The sequence below is a fragment of the Mizuhopecten yessoensis genome, unplaced genomic scaffold, assembly GCF_002113885.1.
Source record: "Mizuhopecten yessoensis strain PY_sf001 unplaced genomic scaffold, ASM211388v2 scaffold8821, whole genome shotgun sequence".
Lineage (NCBI taxonomy): Eukaryota > Metazoa > Mollusca > Bivalvia > Pectinida > Pectinidae > Mizuhopecten > Mizuhopecten yessoensis.
This window is the reverse complement of record NW_018407738.1, coordinates 168,502-190,972: the sequence shown is the minus strand read 5'-3', so window position 1 is coordinate 190,972 and position 22,471 is coordinate 168,502. Positions and strand designations below refer to the sequence as shown.

General features: G+C 36.2%; 1 protein-coding gene across 1 annotated transcript; it reads right to left on the bottom strand.

Moving 5' to 3' along the window:
- Nucleotides 1–2,405: 2,405 nt before the first annotated feature.
- On the bottom strand, nt 2,406–20,951 carry LOC110456685 (low-density lipoprotein receptor-related protein 4-like). Its single transcript, XM_021507565.1, has 20 exons — nt 20,856–20,951; nt 20,271–20,330; nt 19,463–19,545; nt 15,344–15,415; nt 14,865–15,027; nt 13,575–13,749; nt 11,743–11,921; nt 11,226–11,465; nt 9,482–9,650; nt 8,976–9,103; nt 8,572–8,728; nt 8,185–8,294; nt 7,657–7,840; nt 7,166–7,344; nt 6,318–6,557; nt 5,742–5,910; nt 4,800–4,930; nt 3,999–4,155; nt 3,536–3,649; nt 2,406–2,534 (listed from the first exon to the last, which is right to left on the bottom strand). Exons 1-19 carry the CDS (start codon nt 20,887–20,889, stop codon nt 3,544–3,546), a joined length of 2,736 nt encoding a protein of 911 aa, XP_021363240.1. The 5' UTR covers nt 20,890–20,951; the 3' UTR covers nt 2,406–2,534; nt 3,536–3,543.
- Nucleotides 20,952–22,471: the final 1,520 nt, after the last annotated feature.

Here is a 22,471-nt window from a genome sequence, read left to right as displayed (position 1 = left end):
AGTGTTCAAAAAAAGATAACTCGAATACACTAAAAAGAAATTCTCTACAGTGACCTGCAAGAACAAAAGCCTCGTTTGAAATAATAAAAACATACCTTTGATCGTCAAATTAATTATCAAAACCTTTTTACTTAAATTTCACATTTTTAATAGATTTTTCAAGATGTCAAATTGAACGAATTCATGTAATTTTTTAAATTTATTTATTATATTTATTTAGTTATAATATAGAATCTGGTATTTTTTTTCTGCAGTCTTATATCGGTTTTGGTTGATGGTAAGTTATTTCTCATTTTGTTCTGTTTAAAATTGTTGAAAATTGGAAGTTCATTGCATTACAAGGTTTACGTTTCATTGAAACTACAGTTTATCGATATAAGAATGTCTCATTGGCTCTTCGGAAGTGGAAAAAAATCGGCGAGGAGATGTGGCTTCATTTGCATACGACATTTTCGTACGTTTGTCAGACTACAAAAAAGACCGGTTCATGAATGAAATATATCACTGTTTTTTCAGGTATGGCCTCATTTTGAGCAAGATAAAAAGTGCATTAAGCAAAACTGCATATTTATGCGTGTTTTTTAATCAGTGATTAATTCTTGTTTTCCAAACGAACTTCCGGTAATTTTTGTGTCAGTTAACAGACGATGGCCAAACGTCTAAAATATCCTTGTGTTGTGTCCAGCAGGTCACGTAGTTACGAGATATAGCTTGATAAAATGGCTGCGCGGAAATACATAACGCGCGGAAACTGGTGATTAGACGATATCTGATATCCCTGTGATGGAAGGCCTAGTGTACGGTTAAACGATTAACAGGAACGGGCAGAAATGGGCAGAAACGGGCAGGAACGGGCAGAAATCTATTAATTATTATATACATTAATGAATATATATATTAGATACATTAAAGTATCATTATCGGGTATAAGATATATTTGATAAAAGGATTGCAATTACATGATCGGGGCAGAATCGGACTAAATTATATATATACATTTATGTCGATACCTACATTATAGTATCATATATTTGTTATCGGGTATAAGATATATGATAAAAGAATTGCAAGGAATTAAGAGTATTGTATTGATATGGATCGGGCAGGAACGGGCGACGATTTACAGGAACGGACAGAAACGGGGGACGATTTACAGGAACGGACAGAAACGGGCGACGATTTACAGGATCGGACAGAAACGGGCGACGATTTGCAGGAACGGACAGAAACGGGGCAGGATCTGTCTTATTTATGTATATTTGATTATCCTTAGCGGGTATAAGGTATATTTGATAAAAGAATGGCAATTACATGATCGGAGCAGAATCGGACTCGGATTTAATATCAGACTTTTAGGTTCAAAGCCTATCGACGACATCAATCGTGGATCTCTCACGAAGCTGCCTGGTTTAAAATGGTTTTGACAGAGTCTCGTGTGTGAGGTTGGAGAAAATCCCTTTCTCTTTTCCTTAATTGTCCATGTTTTCCGCAGCTTTTTGTCCTTTGGGAACAGGAACATACTGATTTTCTCTCCATTATTGGAATTACTGTCACAGTTCAGCGCAGCACAGTGTACCATGTTTGTTTACGTTTTACTGACAGCTGGCGCGCTTTCCGGTCGTCTCAAATGACGTCACAGCCAAAGGGAAGTAACTGCGTACATACTCTGTGCTTCCAAAGGTGTACGATTAAACGGGCCGTTTTCAAATAATAAATTATGCACAAATACGGACTTTTTTTGAAAAAATAGAATGACAACTAATTATGATATGATTTACTAATATTTTGACACTAAATTTGACGTGTTTTAGCATTTGGTGGTTGTTCACCTTTAAGGACATTCCACACATATCACCTTTTTGTTTTTAAACCAATGGTTAGTTTGGTCTCGTTTAAGTTGGGATTAATATCTAAATCATCATTCTGACACTTTATTTATTGGAACAGGTAATCGAAATATATGGCATTATTTATTTTGATTTATTCAAATAAAACAATTTATGTAGGGCTGAGCTGAAGATATCATCATGTAAAACTAAACGCTTATCGGTAAGGGACTCTCACTTACGCTCTCTGCAGAGAGCAAAGGTGAGCATAACCCCTGGAGTATCGATGATGTGAGGGACCACAGGACAGCCTAATATGGCACCCTTGATTTAACCTTAGCCCATATAATGAATAAATGTGTAAGAAAAGACAGGATAAATAAGGGGTCATTAGTGCAGCATGTAAGTTAGTTGTCTCAATTTATAGTACATAATAATAGGGGAAAACTACATTCGCAGCTTAAGTAAAGTACCCTGGGCTGATTAAGGCGTAGTTTAGACTAGTTTGTAAATAAATGATTACTTCGGAAGGCGCATTATAATATAATGTTTTTCCTTAAAAAGAACCGGAAGAATCTGTTGTTTAAATAACAAAACATTTTATTAGAACAAAAAACATGAAAAACACAATTTTCCTTTCTACACCCATTACTATAAGTCATTCAATTGTTGCTGGCACTTTCAGGAATAACTTGTCTTGACGGATTCCTGAAATAATAAAGACTTGAATTTAAAGTAACTTCTAAATCAGATTTAAAATACATCATATTCAGTCGGATGCTATTCTTTAAGGATATAACTGTAAAACATCTTTTTTCAACTATGACATCAAATGCCATTATCAATGTATCTATACATAGGCAAAATATAACTATGGTATCTATCAATGGTATTGAAGATCAAAACAAAGGACTGCCCTACCTTCTCTACCAATAACGCCTATTACAGGTATCTTGTGTCCATGGGCTTTAGCGAGATATTTTGTGTCTTAAAGACCTATATAAGGTATTTTTAGTTTATTGGGCATATGACATGTCTCAGGTGTTATACGACCTCTACCAAGTATTTATATAGCTTTTTGCACCAACAAACAATATGTTTAAATAAGTTCTTTAATTTGCGATTTCAGGTATTATTGTATAAGACCGGTACTCTACATTGTGTGTATAGGACCTCGACAAGGTATTGTGTGTTGATAGAGCTTCCACCAGTTTTTGTTTTTGTTTATAGGCTTTATAAAACATTTTGTGGTTGGAATTCAACAAGGTTAAGTTTTGTATTTTGTATAATAGGACCACTATGCGGTATTTTCTAGCTGCTATTGGAACTTCAAGCTACTTGATTTGGATGGTCAGTGGTTCATTAACGAAGTCAGTGTTAGAAATCGTATGTCTATTAAACAAAGTCACATCGTGATATTTAAGACGGGGTATAAAATATCAACATGTCCAACTGTTTTTTTACTTAATGTTGGTGTGTATTTTTTCACACACGTTAGTTAAAAAATCTTATATAGTTTTAAAACTGTATACGATAGACCGTGTAGAAGGGTCCTTGCTTTATTCGCTAGATGGTTAAAACGCCCCTAAACATCTCGAACTGTTCATTATATACAAAATTAACACGGAGATAAAAATGCAAGAATTCAAACGAGTAAATTTGATTCATTTGTAAATGGTCTGTTATACGGTATTAGTGAGTATGTGTACCTGGTATCTTAGCCAGAGTTAGACTTGTAAACTGCCACTCCATTAAGACGAACAAAGCTTGGGGGTCCAATAGGAATCTCCGACACTCCGGATTTCTCTATCTTCATCACTCCACTAGAATAAAAGCAGATTAATTGCTGATCTTCCGCTGACGTTGGCACTGATAAATATTTGCTTGCGTTGTAAACTATTTGAACTGAACGTATGAAATGTATTTGGGGATAAATGTCACCTGTGCTGGCAATTAAGACTCGTACATGTGTACGTATGACATTATCTATCGATTGCTAAAGTTTTCATTCTATTGATTTTACATATTCCTGGAAATGTTCAAACAAGGGAACTAAAAAAGCACCAAATCAAAAGATATGACTTTGCCACTACATCAACATGCTTCAAACAGTATAATAGGTTGTAAACATGTCCTAACTCTGTATGAACAAGTGCGATGATTTGTTCTTACTCTTTGGTCCAGTCGGAGAAATAGATGAACTCTTCGTCGGTATCCACCCCGAAGAAGTGCGCCCCGGAGTCCTCAAACAACACCTGTCTGGAACTGCCATCGGTGTTCATCACCTCAATCTTGTTGGTTCCCGCGTCACAGAAGTACAGCTTGTTGTCTGTAACAGAGGAACACCTCAGCATTGTGACTACTCTTCCAAATTATCCACATCAAAGTTGCAGCTGCTACAACATGCTGGTAAATGTTACTCTAAATACCTTTATAAACCCTTTAATAACAGAAATATTAATGCACTTATTTTGTTTACATTATTACCCTATTTTGTACCTCATCACAGGGTATGTAAATCACAATTAATTCTGGAGAATTAAACATATTAAATATAGAAAAGATATATATAGATGAAATCTATTAGATTCATAAAATATCAGAATATACTGTAAGATAACAGACAATACGCCCACGATGGATCGTGGAAACTGATAATTTTTGATGTGACTGAAATATGTTCTGGCAAAACTGATAGACAAATATTGCTGGGTCTTTACTTGGTGGGAATAATCTTCGGAAATGAAAAAAAAATGTTTATCGTAAGAAATTAATGTGAAAATTAGAATTAATAGATTGCAATTGTGTTTTCATATTACAAAGCAACTGAGACACGATTATTTATGGCGTGACAGAAATATATTATTTGTTTTTAATTTGATCTGATTATACTGAAATAATCACTTCAGTGTCAAGCTTAAATAAAAGCCAAGTTGCCAAGGTGATTACTACTTTCCGAATCCCTATACATACCTTTCTCGTCGAAAGTAAGTCCGTTGGGGAGGTTCAATCCGGTACCGTTGGCGATCACCTGTCTGCCGCTCCCGTCATAGTTAGCCTTTTCTATCTTAGGGTTACTGCCCCAGTCTGTCCAATATACCACCCTAACAGGGAAATAACATTTACTTTCTGTTAACAATATTCGTGTTAATAAAGTAACAACGAAATACGGAAATATATATTACAGAGCATTTTGATGTGGATGAATATTAATATAAAGAGGGATCACGAAAGAATGCATAATGCATACGGGATTATTTCGCCGCAGTTTAACCTTTGCCTTTCCCTCATCATTGCAGCAAAAAGTAAGCATTTTAATACTACAAGTAGTACTCAAATGTGAAAAGAGCGAACTTACACTGGGCGAATACAGATTTTATTGGCGTACGGCGAAAATTTCCTTTGCGAAAACTTCCCGGTATACAGCAATCATGTTTAATAAGGAAGTTACCGTCACTATGGACAATGTTGATATCCATGTGACAAACCAGGGGATTAATCATATTTCATGCACACGCAACGAAACACATGCATGATAATGGCGGTTGTATCATCTATTTTTGAATGATGAAAAGAGAAACTCCATTGGGCAACCGTTTGAAAAATCAATTTCTTGGAATGGTCATACAAGCCAATGTATGGGTGATATCTAAAACACAAGATATTGTTTAAAGCGGTAATAATTCTGTAGTAGTTCGAGAGAGAGAGAGAGAGAGAGAGAGAGAGAGAGAGGCAAACGTCAAGAGAACCATATGCGACATTGAATGGACGAAAGAGCTACTTGAGATATTTTCAATATTTGGGCTTAATTGTTTACTACTTTTCTTCAGAATTAATCATGTGTTTATGGTCATTTTGCAGTTTCAACCCATCCCCGCCTGCAATAAGTTAAGGAAGTTGGATGTGTGAGCTTACTGGTTTTTCTTGTCAACGGCTATCGCTCTTGGTTCATTTAAGTTTGTCGTGATGATATTTGACTGTCCAGTACCATCGATACCGATTTTACCAATGACGTCATTTCCAGTATCGGTGTAAAAGAGCAGACGATTTGTGTCGTCAACGACCAAACCATCCGGGGTAGCAACTGTAAACATAGAATTTGTTATCATGATCATCAAATGTTATCCATAACATTTGTTATAGGTAAAGGAAGTCCATAATGAAAGTAAATATTAGCTGAGATACTTACGATATTACGCCATGACTGTATACAGAAAAAGATAACATCGATTAAGACGTCAAAAAGCATAGTTATACTGTGACGTCATAGTCATAAGGTTTATTTAACATCGATTAAGACGACGTCAAAAATTATACAAAAACACGGTTAGATTTCAGGTCACATTCATAAGGAATACTACAGATCCAATAGCTTCTATGTTACTTCACGTCATCTGTAACATTTGAACATGTATCTAAAGCTACTAGCAGCCATTACATTAATTTACCATGGCTTTCAAGCTTTCTGAATCAATTTAGGTGCTATCGTACTTCTGTTGAGCTGTAATAAATCCTTCTGTGTGGCCCCGTCTAGACTTGTCTGTCTGATGATACCCGCTCGGACGTCTGTGTAGAACACATTGTGGCTGACAGGATCGTAGTCAACAGCAATAGGTGAATATACATTGGTGTTTGGAATAGCGGAGTAACTTCCGGTTTCTAAGTCCATTCGGTAGACCTCAGAACTATATGAGTCGGCCATCAATACAAAACTCTTGATCGTTGTGGGATCTTGAAGTAGTACAAATTAGGTTCTTTTAACTCAAGCGTAAACAAAGTTTTATTAACTCAGATTAATACATCATTTAAAAAGAATACATTTATTATAACATATAAAAGAAGACATTAGAACACATATTTTTCTTTAGATTTAAAAGTGACGCGTAAGTTAAATGTTGAGTTTACGGAAGTTTACATCAAATGTAAACGTAAGGGATACATTTTTAGGCCCACGCGTTAAAATGGACTCTTTCAGCATACAATCCATAATCTGTTACCACGATAGTATTGACAATACTAGCATCACAATGCCTTACCTTGTACATGTGCTTGGTGTTCTCTAGTAAAGCACACCTTCGATATATACTCGAATATATTTTAACGAATCACTATTTTGACGTTGAGAATGGTTTTGTATATTGCAGTGCTGAATAGTATATATTTAAACATTATACATATAAATTTAGACTTTTTTGTACGTATCAATGAAGGATGTATTCTACTTTTATATTTCATGCGATCGAATCTCGTTCAACTCCTCAATTTCTTATTTCAAATTCCGTTTCACATTTTGTGTTCTCGTATCCCTTTTTATAAGAAAGTATTATTAAAAGCGATACCTAATTGACAGGTGACCCCGGCGTCTTCGCTATGGCTGCAATCATGTACTCCCCAGTCACTTGGTAGTGTACACTGCGCAATATGAGACTCCTGCCCAGTACAGTTGACCGAATCCAAAAATATTAGAACGTTGCCGTCACTTCCGTAACGAGACTCGTTGACAGCAACAGCATTAGCTCTACAATAAAACCCAGTTATAAGCCGCTCATAAAATCTAATAAAAACGCCAATTACAAAGATTCACATTGCAATTCCAGTGTTAATGTACGTTTGATTGTCTTCATATCATAGACGTCTGAAACGGGTTTAATACGATTTTTCATTAGGCAGTGTTGTTTAGATAACTATCTCCAAAGAATGAGTTATTGCCTTCATTTAAGTATCATTAAAACTTCTCAAAGTACCGACAACTTCTCACTGACTATAATTAAACTAACTCATGGTTGGAAACATAAATGAATCCTTATTTACCTCACACCAAAACACGTACTTGCCAAATCCCATCATATCACATATGACGCTAGCGTCTGCGTTGGTCCAGCCGTCGTCACAGATGGTACCCCACACTCCGTTAGCGTACACCTCCACCAGGCCCTCGTTGTGGTTTCCGCTGCCCAGCAAGCGAACAAACATGTGTGTCTCATCTTGTACGATGGGAGCTGGAGTAACGATACCTAAAGCACACAAGAAAAACATGGTGAAAGGACATCTAATTCATACAGAAAGAAACACATTATGTATTGGACACATCCTGTGCACAAGTTTGTGTACCTGGTATGCCTGTAATAAAATGTTGTAGTTGATGTCTTTTAGCTTTGAAAAAATTACATATATGGCATGCCCGTATCTTAGTGTTGTACGTGGATGTCTGCTAGCTCCCAAAATTAACGTACCTGGCATATGCCTATACCATAGTGTTGTACGTGGATGTCTGCTAGCTCCCAAAATTAACATACCTAGCATGCCTGTACCATAGTGTTGTACGTGGATGTCTTCAAGCTTTAAATAAATTGCATACCTGGCATGCCTGAACCATAGTGTTGTACGTGGATGTCTGCAAGCTGTTTGAAGGATGGGGGTCCTACAGTAGTCTTTCCAGTGCCGTCTTTGTTCACCCTCATCACGGAACTACATGATATGCAGATATTTAAAATGAATTTAAAGTTTTTGTTTTAAATATTATTTATTTGAATTTCGTTAGAATGGTTACAGAATATTATCTCTCGACTGAAACTTATTCAGAAGCCACACGTGAATAATGAACGTCACACAAGCTCACAAAAGAATGATTTCACCTTTAAAATTTGATAATAGATGTAGTTTGCCGAAAATGAACTGCATTACGTCACGCAGCTGGTTCGTGTTTCGGTGATACCATAATTCTGAATAACATGTTTGTACCTACCTGCTTGTCCAGTCGGTGTAATATATGTACTGTTTGTAAAGTGATAGCGCGAACATGTGTGAACCAGGATCAGACATGACGACAGAACGGCCCGTACCGTCCGTGTTTATCTTCTCTATCTGATCAGTACTCGCGTCCACGAAGTACAGAATGTTGGCTGGGAAAAATCAAATGTAAAAACATTAAAATATGATCACCTGGGTATGATGTTAAAAAGCATTAAATGCGTATTTATTACTAGGTATTTGTGATGTGATATATTATGCTTTGATTGTATCGAATAATCGACTGTACGACCCGAATGGTTATCCTTTCTTTGTCGAAGGTATCTTATTTCCGAAAGCAAATTGTGATTCACCTCTGCTTCAAAATTGAACGACCGTTTTTATAATATCTTTTCGTACTTGTATAGTCCAAAGCGAGTCCGTTTGGCCATTTCATGTTGGTGGATGCAATAGCCTGTCGACCGGTTCCATCATAATTCATTTTCTCGATCTTTGGCGAGCTCCCCCAGTCGGTCCAGTACACCACTCTACACCGAAATAATATCAATTGTAAATCTCTTTCATTTCGTGCGAGAAGTTTGTTTGAATTAATTCATAAGAGCTGATTGTGAATTCAAATATTTCGCAATTAGGGATATCCAATGTTTGATTTTCATATACATTTAATCGACTTGTTTTAAAAGAAAGATATATATTGGGGGACAACCCACTAATCATTTATTTTAATTATAGTGACTTTGTGTGTTTTAGGGGAGTCTGCTGAAGGCATTTCTTAGATCATACCCTTAACATTTGGTATAAGATTGAAGATGACAAATTGTTCTGCATCTTGCATGAAAAATGTAACTTTCAGTTAACGTACCACTGAACATTTCTACAATGTACCTATTCGGGATCAAACGTACCTGTTTTGGGGATCTATTGCTAAGTCACGTGGTTCGTCTACAGTATCGTTAGCAAGAACTTTAAAGTTACTCCCGTCTAGGTTAATGGAGGCGATGAAGTCGTTACCGGTGTCAGCGTAGAACAATACCCTGTTGATGGGATCTACTGCTACTTTCTCTAAGTCTGCATCTATAAAAATCAAAGAGTACACAAAGGTATTAACAAAACCATACACAAAACATCAGAAAAACAAGAAATTGAAAAAGTAAAAGGATAGTTAGACCAGGTGTTCAAGAAGGGTAAGCGTCTTCTGCTTCATCGACTGCACCCGCCAATTTAGCAAAGAGCGAAACGCCAATATTCTTCAAATAATAAGTCAGCTGATGTAGAAGCATGTAGTAATCCATCATGTTAGCAAAGTATTTACTTAAGTTAGCGGATGAGGACAGTGTCAACATACTCGTGCTGAGCTACTGTAATTTCCAATAGTATACAATACGAAGGCCATTCAATAAACGCTGTGCTTTCACAGCTCCCGTACGAAGGACGATATAGTTTAACACCTTGCCAGACTGCAAAAGCTATTAAAGAACAGTGCACGTGCAAAATATCAACAGCATCCCCCCCCCCTCCCTTAAAAGATTATGTTATTCATTTTTTGAATGGTAAGCACGCGTTACTTGTGTCTACTTTTCAATGCTAAAATAACGGTTTAAACTAAATCTGAAATACGCTCTTATATTAAAGCACGGTGCGCTTTACAGATGCCGCCTAAAAAGGCACGTGCACCGTTGTGCAGCATCAAGTTAGCCTTTGCAACGACATTGAGAGCTATCTTCAGGTGGGTGAACAGAGACAAGAAGGGTTTAAGGTGACTTCAAAGAGGACATACAGCCAGGCAGGCAATACACATCACATTCTGCTCAAGCGCTTGAAATTAACGGAGCGTTGTGTCTAATTGACTCCCCTTTTGCTGACATCTGGACAAAAGACCAAACGTTTAAAATGTGCTAAAATATATGGGAAAAGTACGGTAATTTCGACTCGAGAAAGCTATCTGATTTACTTACTGGGGTTTAGACCTGGTTGTATTACTTTGAACCCCAAATACGCATAAATAACAAGCAATGGTTGTCAAGAAATCAAGAAAGGTCAGTGATTGCAAGACGTATTAAAAGAGTGCTTCAACCAACAATAAGGAATAGGGTGCAGGCGTTTTCGAAGCAAGAAAGTATAGTCCACACTGATCAGCAACCCTATTCACCAGTTTTAAGTCCCTGTGGCGTCTACCTGTTTCGTTTACTAAATAAAAGGATATCTGGGAAACGATTTACATCTAGGACTGCTTTGGGTAGAAAAACCTCGCCAGTATACAAAGGGGAGACCACCACGAAGCGTTTATGTCATGGGTAGCGCGTAGCGAAAATGGATTTCACCTAAGGGGATACTTCGAATTATTATGATAGAAAGATCAAACACAGATCACTGACACTTGTTACTGAATTTATTGAATGGCCATGGTATTACCTACTTGAGTCAACTCTCATCAGTTCCCGGATGCATACATGAACACTTACTCGAGTCTTGGGTGCTTCACCTAACAGATGTGTTGTTTGAACGGTGGTAAGGCAACAGTTCCCGGGTGTGGACATTATTTACTAACTGTACTGCAGCCTTGCTACTGAATGTCCCGGATGTGTGCAGTACCAACTACTTGAGTGGAACTTTAGTATTTGCGTCCGGATGAGTATAGTGTCAACTTACTTGCGTCGAGTTGCTTAAGTTCCCTGATGTCAGTACCGCTGAAGTGAACACTAAGAAGCTGTCGGAGGGTAGGATCCACAAAGTAGATACGGCCGTCTGTTGGATCATAGTCGAGTGCTGAAGGTGTATACAGAGGGTTCATCGGGATAGGAGTGAAACTTTGTGTGTCTATGTCCATTCGAAATATAAGGCCACCCACTCCAGTATCCACAAGTAGTATGAAGTTGTCCTGTGTTCGCACTGCCGGACATAGATTGATATGTTATTATTGCGAATATAAAAACATAATTGTATTTCCAATAATGAAAGAAAGACAGTTTGAAAATGATCGGTCTACTTAGCAAAGATCTAGCACACAATCGCATATTTGATTTCAGATATGATTTTAACTCCGTATTTCCACATTAACTTATCACGACAGTTACATGATTGGAAAGATTATTTTACAATTTGTTTCAAGCCACAACTTTACAGATATTAACTATGCTTCTAGATACTAATCTATCACTATACTTACTTGGTGAACACTCAACACCCGCATCCTCTCTATGTGTACAATCGTTTTTGTCCCAGTCGTTGTGTTGACATTGGTCTATAATTGTCTCGGTTCCTGTGCAGTTCACTTCATCAAGCCAGATATGGGCATAGGTAGGCGCAGATCCAAATCCAGCAACCGGTACAGCTCCAGCGCCATCACTAGAACGACAAATCACACCATCATGTATAAGGAATTGATCACGCTACATATGGGTATGTTAACATGACAGTATAAGAATAAAACAAATGCCAAGAAATGTATCTTGTCTATTACTTTTGTGTATTGTTTTTCATTTCAATAAGCATTTAAAGTTAATACTTAGAAAGTGTGTCGATGGAATACAGGTATATTAAAATGTTAAGTTTGAATACATGAATTTGAAATAGTCCAGCAGGTTTTATTCGTTTACTAGAAGCTGTAGGATAAATGATCTTCAGTGTAAATAAAACGTTAGACATAATTAAACAAGATCTTGATTAAATAGATCTTTAATTATCAACGGCATCTTTATTGTGTATTTGAACACCTTTGTATTAATTGTGTATGTGAATGTCTTAATCGTGTATGCTTAAGTCTTAATTATGTATGTGAATGTCTTAATCGTGTATGCTAAAGTCTTAATTGTGTATGTGAATGTCTTAATGAATGTCTTAATCGTATATGCTAAAGTCTTAATTGTGTATGTGAATGTCTTAATGAATGTCTTAATCGTATATGCTAAAGTCTTAATTGTGTATGTGAATGTCTTAATGAATGTCTTAATCGTATATGCTAAAGTCTTAATTGTGTATGTGAATGTCTTAATGAATGTCTTAATCGTATATGCTAAAGTCTTAATTGTGTATGTGAATGTCTTAATGAATGTCTTAATCGTATATGCTAAAGTCTTAATTGTGTATGTGAATGTCCTAATTGTATATGCTTAAGTTTTAATTATGTAATTAATTGTCTTAATCGTGAATATGCACGAGTATTAATTGTGTATGTCTATCGAATATTTGAAAGTCTATCGTTTATGTATCAGTCTATCGGATATTTGAAAGTCTATCGTTTATGTGAAAGTGTATCGTTTAGATGAAAATCTATCGTTTATGTGAAAGTCGATCGTTTATGTGAAAGTCTATTGTTTATGTGATATTCTTGAATGTTTATGTTAAAGTCTATCGTTTATGTGTAAGTCTATCGTTTATGTGAACGCCTATCGTTTATGTGGATGCCGTACGGTTAATGTGAAAGTCTTGATTGTTTATGTGGATGCCGTACGATTAATGTGGATGTCGTTACCGTTAATGTGGATGCCGTCCCGTTAATACGATAGTCTTGATTGTTTATGTGAAAACCTTTTTTCGTGTAAGTGAACGTTTTTATCGTGAATGAGATACTTCGTCGTCTTAGTGAAATAAAATTCGGCAATGTAACAGCATTTATAAATTATCAATCGGAAACCTTTATTGTTATGTGGTAGCTTTCGTTTTCATATAAAAACAACTGTGCAGTTGATAGTTTTTAAGGTGCATTTTGATAGAAAATAGTGATATTTTCTTATTGTAAAAGACTTTTATCGTCAATTAACGGCATTGAAAGTATTTATAGTTCACAAGTAAGTTTTCTTTGCCCTTGTTCGAATCTTTTTCTTTCTATTTGCGAAAGTGTTTATTATCCATATGGAACCTTTAATTGTCCATATGAGCTATACTATAGTACATATTTGTGACTCATTACAGCGACCATACCGTATCCTATCTAATTGTTTGTGATACTGTTTCTACTTCTTCAAAACATCTAGTGGTGATTGAGTTAAAGAAAGATACCGTCCAAATCCAAGCATTCCACAAATAACGGCCGCTTCCTCTCCACCCCAGTTATCATCACAAACCGTTCCCCATCGACCAGAATGGAACAACTCCACGCGTCCTTCATAGGGATTTGAACCTCCAATTAAACGGGCCCATGTGGTGCTGTTTGGTGGTACCGTCGGAGGAGGAGCTGTAGAAATAGTGTTTAAGATGTTACAAAACAATTTTGGATATCTCACTGTAAAAGTATAGGGCATCATTTATATGTATAATGAGGACAGTTTAAACCTGTTATTGACTGTTGTTATTAACTGTATACTGATGACAGTTTATAACTGTCGTTGACGGCTGTTATTAACTGTATAATGATGACAGTTTATACCTGTTGTTGACGGTTGTTATTAACTGTATAATGATGACAGTTCATACCTGTTATTGACGGTTGTTATTAGCTGTATAATGATGACAGTTTATACCTGTTGTTGACGGTTGTTATTAACTGTATAATGATGACAGTTCATACCTGTTGTTGACGGTTGTTATTAACTGTATAATGATGACAGTTTATACCTGTTGTTGACGGTTGTTATTAACTGTATAATGATGACAGTTTATACCTGTTGTTGACGGTTGTTATTAACTGTATAATGATGACAGTTTATACCTGTTGTTGACGGTTGTTATTAACTGTATAATGATGACAGTTTATACCTGTTGTTGACGGTTGTTATTAACTGTATAATGATGACAGTTTATACCTGTTGTTGACGGTTGTTATTAACTGTATAATGATGACAGTTTATACCTGTTGTTGACGGTTGTTATTAACTGTATAATGATGACAGTTTATACCTGTTGTTGACGGTTGTTATTAACTGTATAATGATGACAGTTTATACCTGTTGTTGACGGTTGTTATTAACTGTATAATGATGACAGTTTATACCTGTTGTTGACGGTTGTTATTAACTGTATAATGATGACAGTTTATACCTGTTGTTGACGGTTGTTATTTGCTGTATAATGATGACAGTTTATACCTGATGTTGACGGTTGTTATTTGCTGTATAATGATGACAGTTTATATCTTTTGTTGACGGTTGTTATTAACTGTATAATGATGACAGTTTATACCTGTTGGTGACGGTTGTTATTTGCTGTATAATGATGAAAGTTTATATCTTTTGTTGACGGTTGTTATTAACTGTATAATGATGACAGGTTATACCTGTTGTTGACGGTTGTTATTTGCTGTATAATGATGACAGACTTTACCTGTTGTTGACGGTTGATAACATACTTTACCTGTTGTAGCTCCTGTACCACACTGGTTTGTATTACAGATGTCCCCATTGCAACACTCGTTACACCTTGGTATGACACGCTTGCCCATGTTGGAGAGGGATCGAGACCGGCTGTTCTCACGTTTCCCTACCAACGGTCCCGTTCCGTGGAACGCAGAGCAAACCTATTCAGGGAAGGAAATGTTATTAATGAGAACGTAGACAATCTTCACGAAGTAGTGATGGAGTAAACTATTATGGGCCAATACATGTTCTCGAGAAAAACGAGACTTTTCAGATATCTGAGGTCGTTATGCTGTATATTACCTTTCGATATACATACATGTGTATGTAACAAGTGAACAGAAACCATTATTGTCAACTAATGAATGTTAAGTAAGCAAGCTTAGACAAAATTATTAATCAGATAAACCTCAATTTGTCTTCTAAGTTATATTACAATTACACCATAATATATTTACTTTAAATACAAAAATGTACCTGCTGTCTTGTACAGCCCTGGTTGAACTTGTCAGTCGTTCCCGTTATTGTCACCTTTTCTACGTAACATACCTGGACGTGTAAAAGAAAATTAATAAACACATGCAATACCTTTCAAGTGTGCCATCAGTAATTTACGAATGTTTCCACAATTAATAACAAAAGTAGTTTCTTCCTAATTATCGAAGTGAAATTTCTTTAACCTATATTTGTTTTTTATCTCAGAAATGAAATTTATGTTTCCCCTATCCCAAATTTGTTCACCGCTTTTGCAGATTTAACTTTTGATGTAAAAAAACCTGGTATTAAACTTTTATTAATATTCAATGGAACGAAAGAAAATGTGTTTATCTTCCTAAAACAGTCGAAATACTTGGGGGTCCGTATGCTTTAGTGATAGATATAACGTCAAAAAAGGTGGAATTTAGCATTGCATACAGTGCATGAAATTAACATTTTTGAGAAATTCAAAATGGCCGCCGAATGGGTATTTTTTTTAAACAACCTGAAAAAATAGTTCTGCAAACAATGGCAATCTAGGTGTTTTTTTATGCATTTTTCAGATACATGCTTGTTTTATAAATTGATCATAAAGTATTATATTTAATAAAAACCCGCTGTACTAGATGAACACGATATTTGAACTTGACTGACATCTCAAAAGAGTTCATCCTTAATGTCAAAACCTTTATAATGAGGACGTCTGTAGGCAAAATATGATAAATTAAGTAACTGTACATTAGTGCATTAATTTATTAATAGAGTCAGGGGATGACTATAACAATCAGTTAATTTGCGCCTGATGTCACTGAGAGCTCTATTCATTCAAAATATGCCTCTTCATATGTTCCTCAATAGATTAGCTGTCTTTCAAACTAAATTCAATATCCAAGTTAAAGATATCATGAATCAAGAAAATAATAAACATGAATTTCATTAATAAAACACCTAATAGTACTACAAAGAAGGATACTCATTATGTTATTCAACATCGTTAATCAGCTAGCATTTAAAAAATGTTGCATGGAATCAACCATCAGATGAATTAATAACTATTGAATTATTAGTTTAAATCCATAAGGAAAATACACCATACACAGATACTGATATGTATGGTTCAGGTTACCAATATGTCAAGGTATAAACAAGTCTATACAATTCAGGTTAACAAAGTGTCAAGGTTAGCCTTTCTACGTGTGTGTTTTTGACAGACAATCACACAGTTATCTAAATTCCTTATCTATGTTATCTTTGAACACCTTGTGGATTATACATGGGAGTTGCGAATGGTGACGGCGGCCAGGACCATGGTTTAAAGATGAATTATATGAACAATACGCATAGGAAACTACTCATTCTTGATATTACACAAAGAACTCTATTCAAGTAATTCTTATATCCGTTACATATAGTCAAGACAAATATGATGGCGATATTGCCTGGATTACACATATCTAGGCAGGTGGGGGATCGGTAAAAGAATACGCCTGCTGTGACCCACTGCATGTATCGTAGGAGGCGACTAATGTATGAACCCCTTGCAGAATTGGGGATTTGCTTTGGTGTCCTCTATGTGGGGACAAAACACAAAAGCGACCAAATAAAACTGCTGCGCCCATTGCAATATTTGGGATCTTTATCTTCCTTTCTACTTATAACTACCTAATATTTCCTAGCGACTTGCTCGGGAACACCTCACTTTTGGCTTGAATGTTGAGCATTCGCCCAGGCGAGGAAGGCAATGGGTTCTGTCCCCAGACCGAGACTTACCAAAGTCCTTAAACATGGTAGTTGTATGGTTCACCCGTTGTCAGTATAATGTGACGGAACAGGATGCTGTGTTGGTTGCCTTCGGCATGGTATTCCAGTGAGATAGCACACCAACATATCCTGTCTCCTGCATACACACACGCAAGCACGCATACACTACACACATGGAGGCACGTCCTTAAATGACCTTATGTCGATATGTATATATGACGTTAAAAACACTTAACAAAATTAAACCAAAACAAGGCTGGACTACACAATTTGTTCAAAGCATTTCAAGTATCAGACTCTCTTTAATTGTCACCAATACCATTTTTGAGAGATTTTATATATTCACATGATATTGTTTCTTAATATAAATGCTCATGATTGTGAGTCTTACTATATCTTCATAAAAACAATATTTCAGATTTAGGAAATATAGCTGAAGCTGAATTCACTCATAGAATATAATGTAGATATCATATTCAATTTCAACATATTTTACTGACAAAAGAAGTCAACAGGATTTGACATCAGGCATTGCCTGTACATGTAAATATCATATGGTAAATTAAACGTTATATCTGGGAATTGTGTAGTCTAAATACTTTAATCTGATTACTTATCGTTTTTGTTGGTTATCTTTCTCATTTGTCATTATTGAATTGTTACAATTTATTAAGAAATATAACAGGTTTGTAGAGTCGAACCTTTTGGAAATAGTTGAGTTATTTATATTACGATATTGTTTATTCTTAAGCAAAATTAACTGCCCACACCGTAATTGTCTCTTGTTCTGATGCGTATGCAAGGTAATACTCATGCGTCACCGAATTGAACTGATCAACTGGCGAATCAAGTGATGTTCTACTATCATCGCTCAACGCTTGAGCCAGCTCATGTAAGTAAGACGGTTGATTTTGGCTTTTCCTAACATGTTTTATTGGTGACTGGTGATCCAACACCAGACATTGTTTTGCTTCAGAAAGGTTCTGCTGACATATCTTGTATGCTCTAGTGCGTTATATTTTTGAAAAATAACGCGAGCGGCATGGCGTTATAAAAACTTGAGTACCCTGTCGTTGCGATTTTGTCCCGTTAAACGTCTCTTCGCCTCTTATCACGATGTAACAAGCAGATAGTCCGATAAACAGATAAGGTCACTTAAACACGTGCCTCAGTGTGTGTAGTTTATGCGTGCTTACGTGTGTGTATGCAGGAGACAGGTATGTTGTTGTGCTTGCCTCCTTGTGATAGCGCGGATCTGATGCCGACTTTATAGTGCTATCTCACTGAAATACCATGCCGAAGGCAACCAACACAGCATTTCGCCCAGTCACATTATACTGAAAACGGGTGAACCAGTTGTTGCCATTCCCTTATATGCTGAACGTTAAGCAGGAAACAACAACTACCATTTTTAATGACTTTGATATGTCCCGGCCTTGGAACAGAACCCATTGCCTTCCTGACCTGGGCGAACGCTCAACCATCAGGCCAAAAATGGGGTGTTGCCAAGCAAGCCGCTAGGAAATAAAAAGGTAGTTAGAAGTAGAAAGGAAGGTAAAGATCCCAAATATTGCAATGGGCGCACCAGATTTATTTTGGTCGCTTTTGTGTCCCAAAATAAAGGACACCAAAGCAAATCCCCAATTCTGCATGGGGTTCATACATAAGTCGTCTCCTGCGATACATGCAGTGGGTAACAGCAGGTGTATTCTTTTCCCGGTCCCCCACCTGCAGGGGTGACAAGCAGACTAACACCAAACGACGTTGTGTACAGGTAGAATTTAAACGGTTGTGTCAAGAAAGGCCTCATTTTTATAGGGATACACAAATCAATTTCAAATATTTTGGGCAGATGCAAGACGACCAAGCGCTGTCCTAGCAGTCTTACTTGCAGAAACAATGCAATCACGCATAAATAAACGGTTCAACAAAAACGTTCTGTCTTTGCATGTCAACCAAATTGCTATACTACTTGACGCTGAAACATTTCCACATTCCATATAGGGGCATGATACCAAGCAATTATTTATGTATGTGTGTCAGCCTCGGTATAATAAAAATGCGTATTCCCTTTTCAGTCGTCACGTGTTGGAAGAGGTCTAGCGTTTCAGTTTTGACAAGTCACCAGCTTTGTCTACGAGTTATTGCAAAAACGTACGAGAGATTCTTGGATGAACCACTACAGACTTTCAAGCTTGAACGATATTAATAAACGGGGCGTCACTTGGAAGGTATTTATTTCCAAATGTTTATACTACAAAAAAGTTGTGAAACTGATTATCAGGGAAAGAGACACATGTACTTTCTTTTTTTGTTGAGTACAGTACAATGTTTAACCGCAAACGTCCTTGAACTTACCTCATCCTCCTCACACCGGACTGTCCGGGTACATTGACCAGGGTCATCAGACAGGGTACACGCAAAACACAGCGGACCTGAGGCTGTAACATATGGGGACCAAATTAATAGGCAATTTACGCGCTCACATAGCAAACTTAATGCTGTATAGCATAACATGGGTCTCAATTATCAAACATGGTACAAACCATACGTAATGGACCCGAATTTGTATTATATAACACAAGCATCATCAATAACACAGATTACTGAAATGAATGTCGGTTGCAGCAATTTGAAATAGAGATAAGATGTAATTTTAGATGAATATTATTATTAATATCAAATATTAATCTGAAAGTTTGTCTGTCAAAATTAAGATATTACTAGAGGTTACTTTCATATAGTTGGTTAAGCTAAGTTATGTCTTTGTTATACATCATACAATCCATCTGTATGGCATTGAACCAGAAATGTATTTTAGCACCCAAAGCCTCGCAAATTGCGGGATACATTCAATCAAATGCTGTCTGTCCGCTCAGCCGTCTAACACTATTGTTTTCAGACATGAGGTCGTTTTGTAACGTGATACCATAGTAAAATAAAAAATAATAATTCTACAGCATAGCAAACGCACTTTCTTTACCACTAGTTTGTATATATACGAAGTTTTGTAAAATATTTTTTCGCAATAATCATAAACAACCGGGCCAGTGTCTTCGCTCTATTGACCTATATGGTACATTTCTTGAACTATGCTTTTATATTTCGATTGGTGTGAGGCAAGACAAGGGTAACATAATGCGCTCTCATACAATTAGATACTTACAACGCTTGCTATTGGAGCCCTCTTCTGAGTAGGGTAGACTTAGAACTAGTACTGGCACTACTGTAGTAACAACACAGCAACAGACATTTCAGTGAGTACAAATATTGTCAATATTTCGGTCTAATGACATTTTTCAAGCTATGGATCTTTTGAAACTTTGTCATTATTACACAAATATACGTATATTATTAAACAAGAAAAGCATATTGTTTGCTAAAATCAAATTTCAATACATTTACATACCTTCAATATTTATTTTTATTCTAATATAATTTATATAAAAATGGGTGTATGATTATCGATAACAATTTACAATGATTAGAAATAAGAAAGAAAGTCCGACCAACAATTGTTTGAGCTTTTAAGAACCCTACAAGTATTTCATGACGACTACAACGTTATCAATTGTCCATTATAATACCAACAGCTGTTATGCAAATTTTAGGTTATTATGCAATGCAGATAACGAAATCCAAACATCAATATAACTATAATTCATCACCGATCTGATTTAAATAACGAGGATCACTCATTGACTTTGTATGAAATATCACAGATCAAAACCACACCACATCCTGTACTCACCTGCCAGCAGTAGAGATGTGCGGAGGAGCTCCATTGCAGAAGAGCGCTGGACGTACTGAACGGGAAACGCGTACGGCAGACCAAGGTCTTATAAGACCAGCAGACGACCGCATCACGTGACAGTTTAATGATAACCTTATCAGGGCTGACGAACTTCCTGGTAGTAAAGTATACGTCTACACAGTGCGATTAAAACTGTTTTCCTTCCGTATGTTTTTGGTGTTACTGTATTATTAAGAACATCCTAGTCGCCTACATTTTGGATTTCTTTGTATCATTAAATTGATGTTTCTTTCTTTCTTGAGAAATAGTTGTTTTGGCAATGCAATGGACCAAGCAAACGAATTCTTAAAAATCTAAATCAATTAAAAGACAGAAAATAATACCAACTTCCAATAGATAATCTTTTAAAACTCACCAGCAATATGTGCATCAGTACAATTTGTAAGAGAACTAACTAGATTATATATTTGAAGTTTTTTGTTTTAATATGGTTTTGTGTAATATGGTAATAATTACCAATTCAAAAGCAATAAAAAACAAAATAACCTTAAATGAAAAAAAACCATAAAACGCAATGTTCGTCAACGTTCGAAGATGCGGTAAACAATTGATAGACAGTATGGTTTCAGGACAGAAACTAGCGTTAAATTACTTCAGTTTGTTGTGAAGCCTCTACGGTAATTAATTAGGACATGATACACTGAGAAGGTTTTAGAAGCCTTAGATATTTATAGATATTTGTTTTATGCAAACTATAAGGACAAATTAAAAAGTTCTTCCATCCTACCGTTTCCTCACCAGGTTATTACTTATATTTAACTTTATTTTTTATTTTTCTCAAATAATACCATCAAAGTCTAATGCGTTTCGTCAACATCACACAGAGCCTGGGTTGGTCATTTGTAGATACACATGAACATTATTTTCAGTCTATTGTTTTATACGCAAAACCAGCATTATTTGTATTAACGGAATGATAATTCTTAGGAACTAAAACACGTTAAGTTCCATTTTCAACTTCTTTTGTAGAGCATTCTTAAAGACGTATGTGGAACGGTGAGACTTTTCTGTCATGTATTTTTTTTCTAGATGTAAATAGGTGCAATGTTCTCTTATCTTTAACACTGAACTGTAGGTTGACCTCAAGTGTCTTACTAATGTATTTATTTCTGACTGTGCCATGATATGTCTTTGATTGTATGGTAAGATGTTTCCGTTATCTTAGGGCATGGTAAGGTGTCCCTATCTCTGACTGTGTGATGGAGTGTCCCTATCTCTGACTGCGTGATGGAGTGTCCATATCTATGACTGTGTGATGAAGTGGCACTATTTCTGTGTGATTAAGTGTCCCTATCTCTGACTGTGTGATGGAGTGTCCATATCTCTGACTGTGTGATGAAGTGTCCATATTTCTGACTGAGTGATGAAGTGTCACTATCTCTAACTGTGTGATGGAGTGTCCGTATCTCTGATTGTGTGATGAAGTGTCACTTTTTCTGTCTGTGTGATGGAGTGGCACTATTTCTGTGTGATTAAGTGTCCCTATTTCTGACTGTGTGATGGAGTGTCCATATCTCTGACTGTGTGATGGAGTGTCACTATCTCTGACTGTG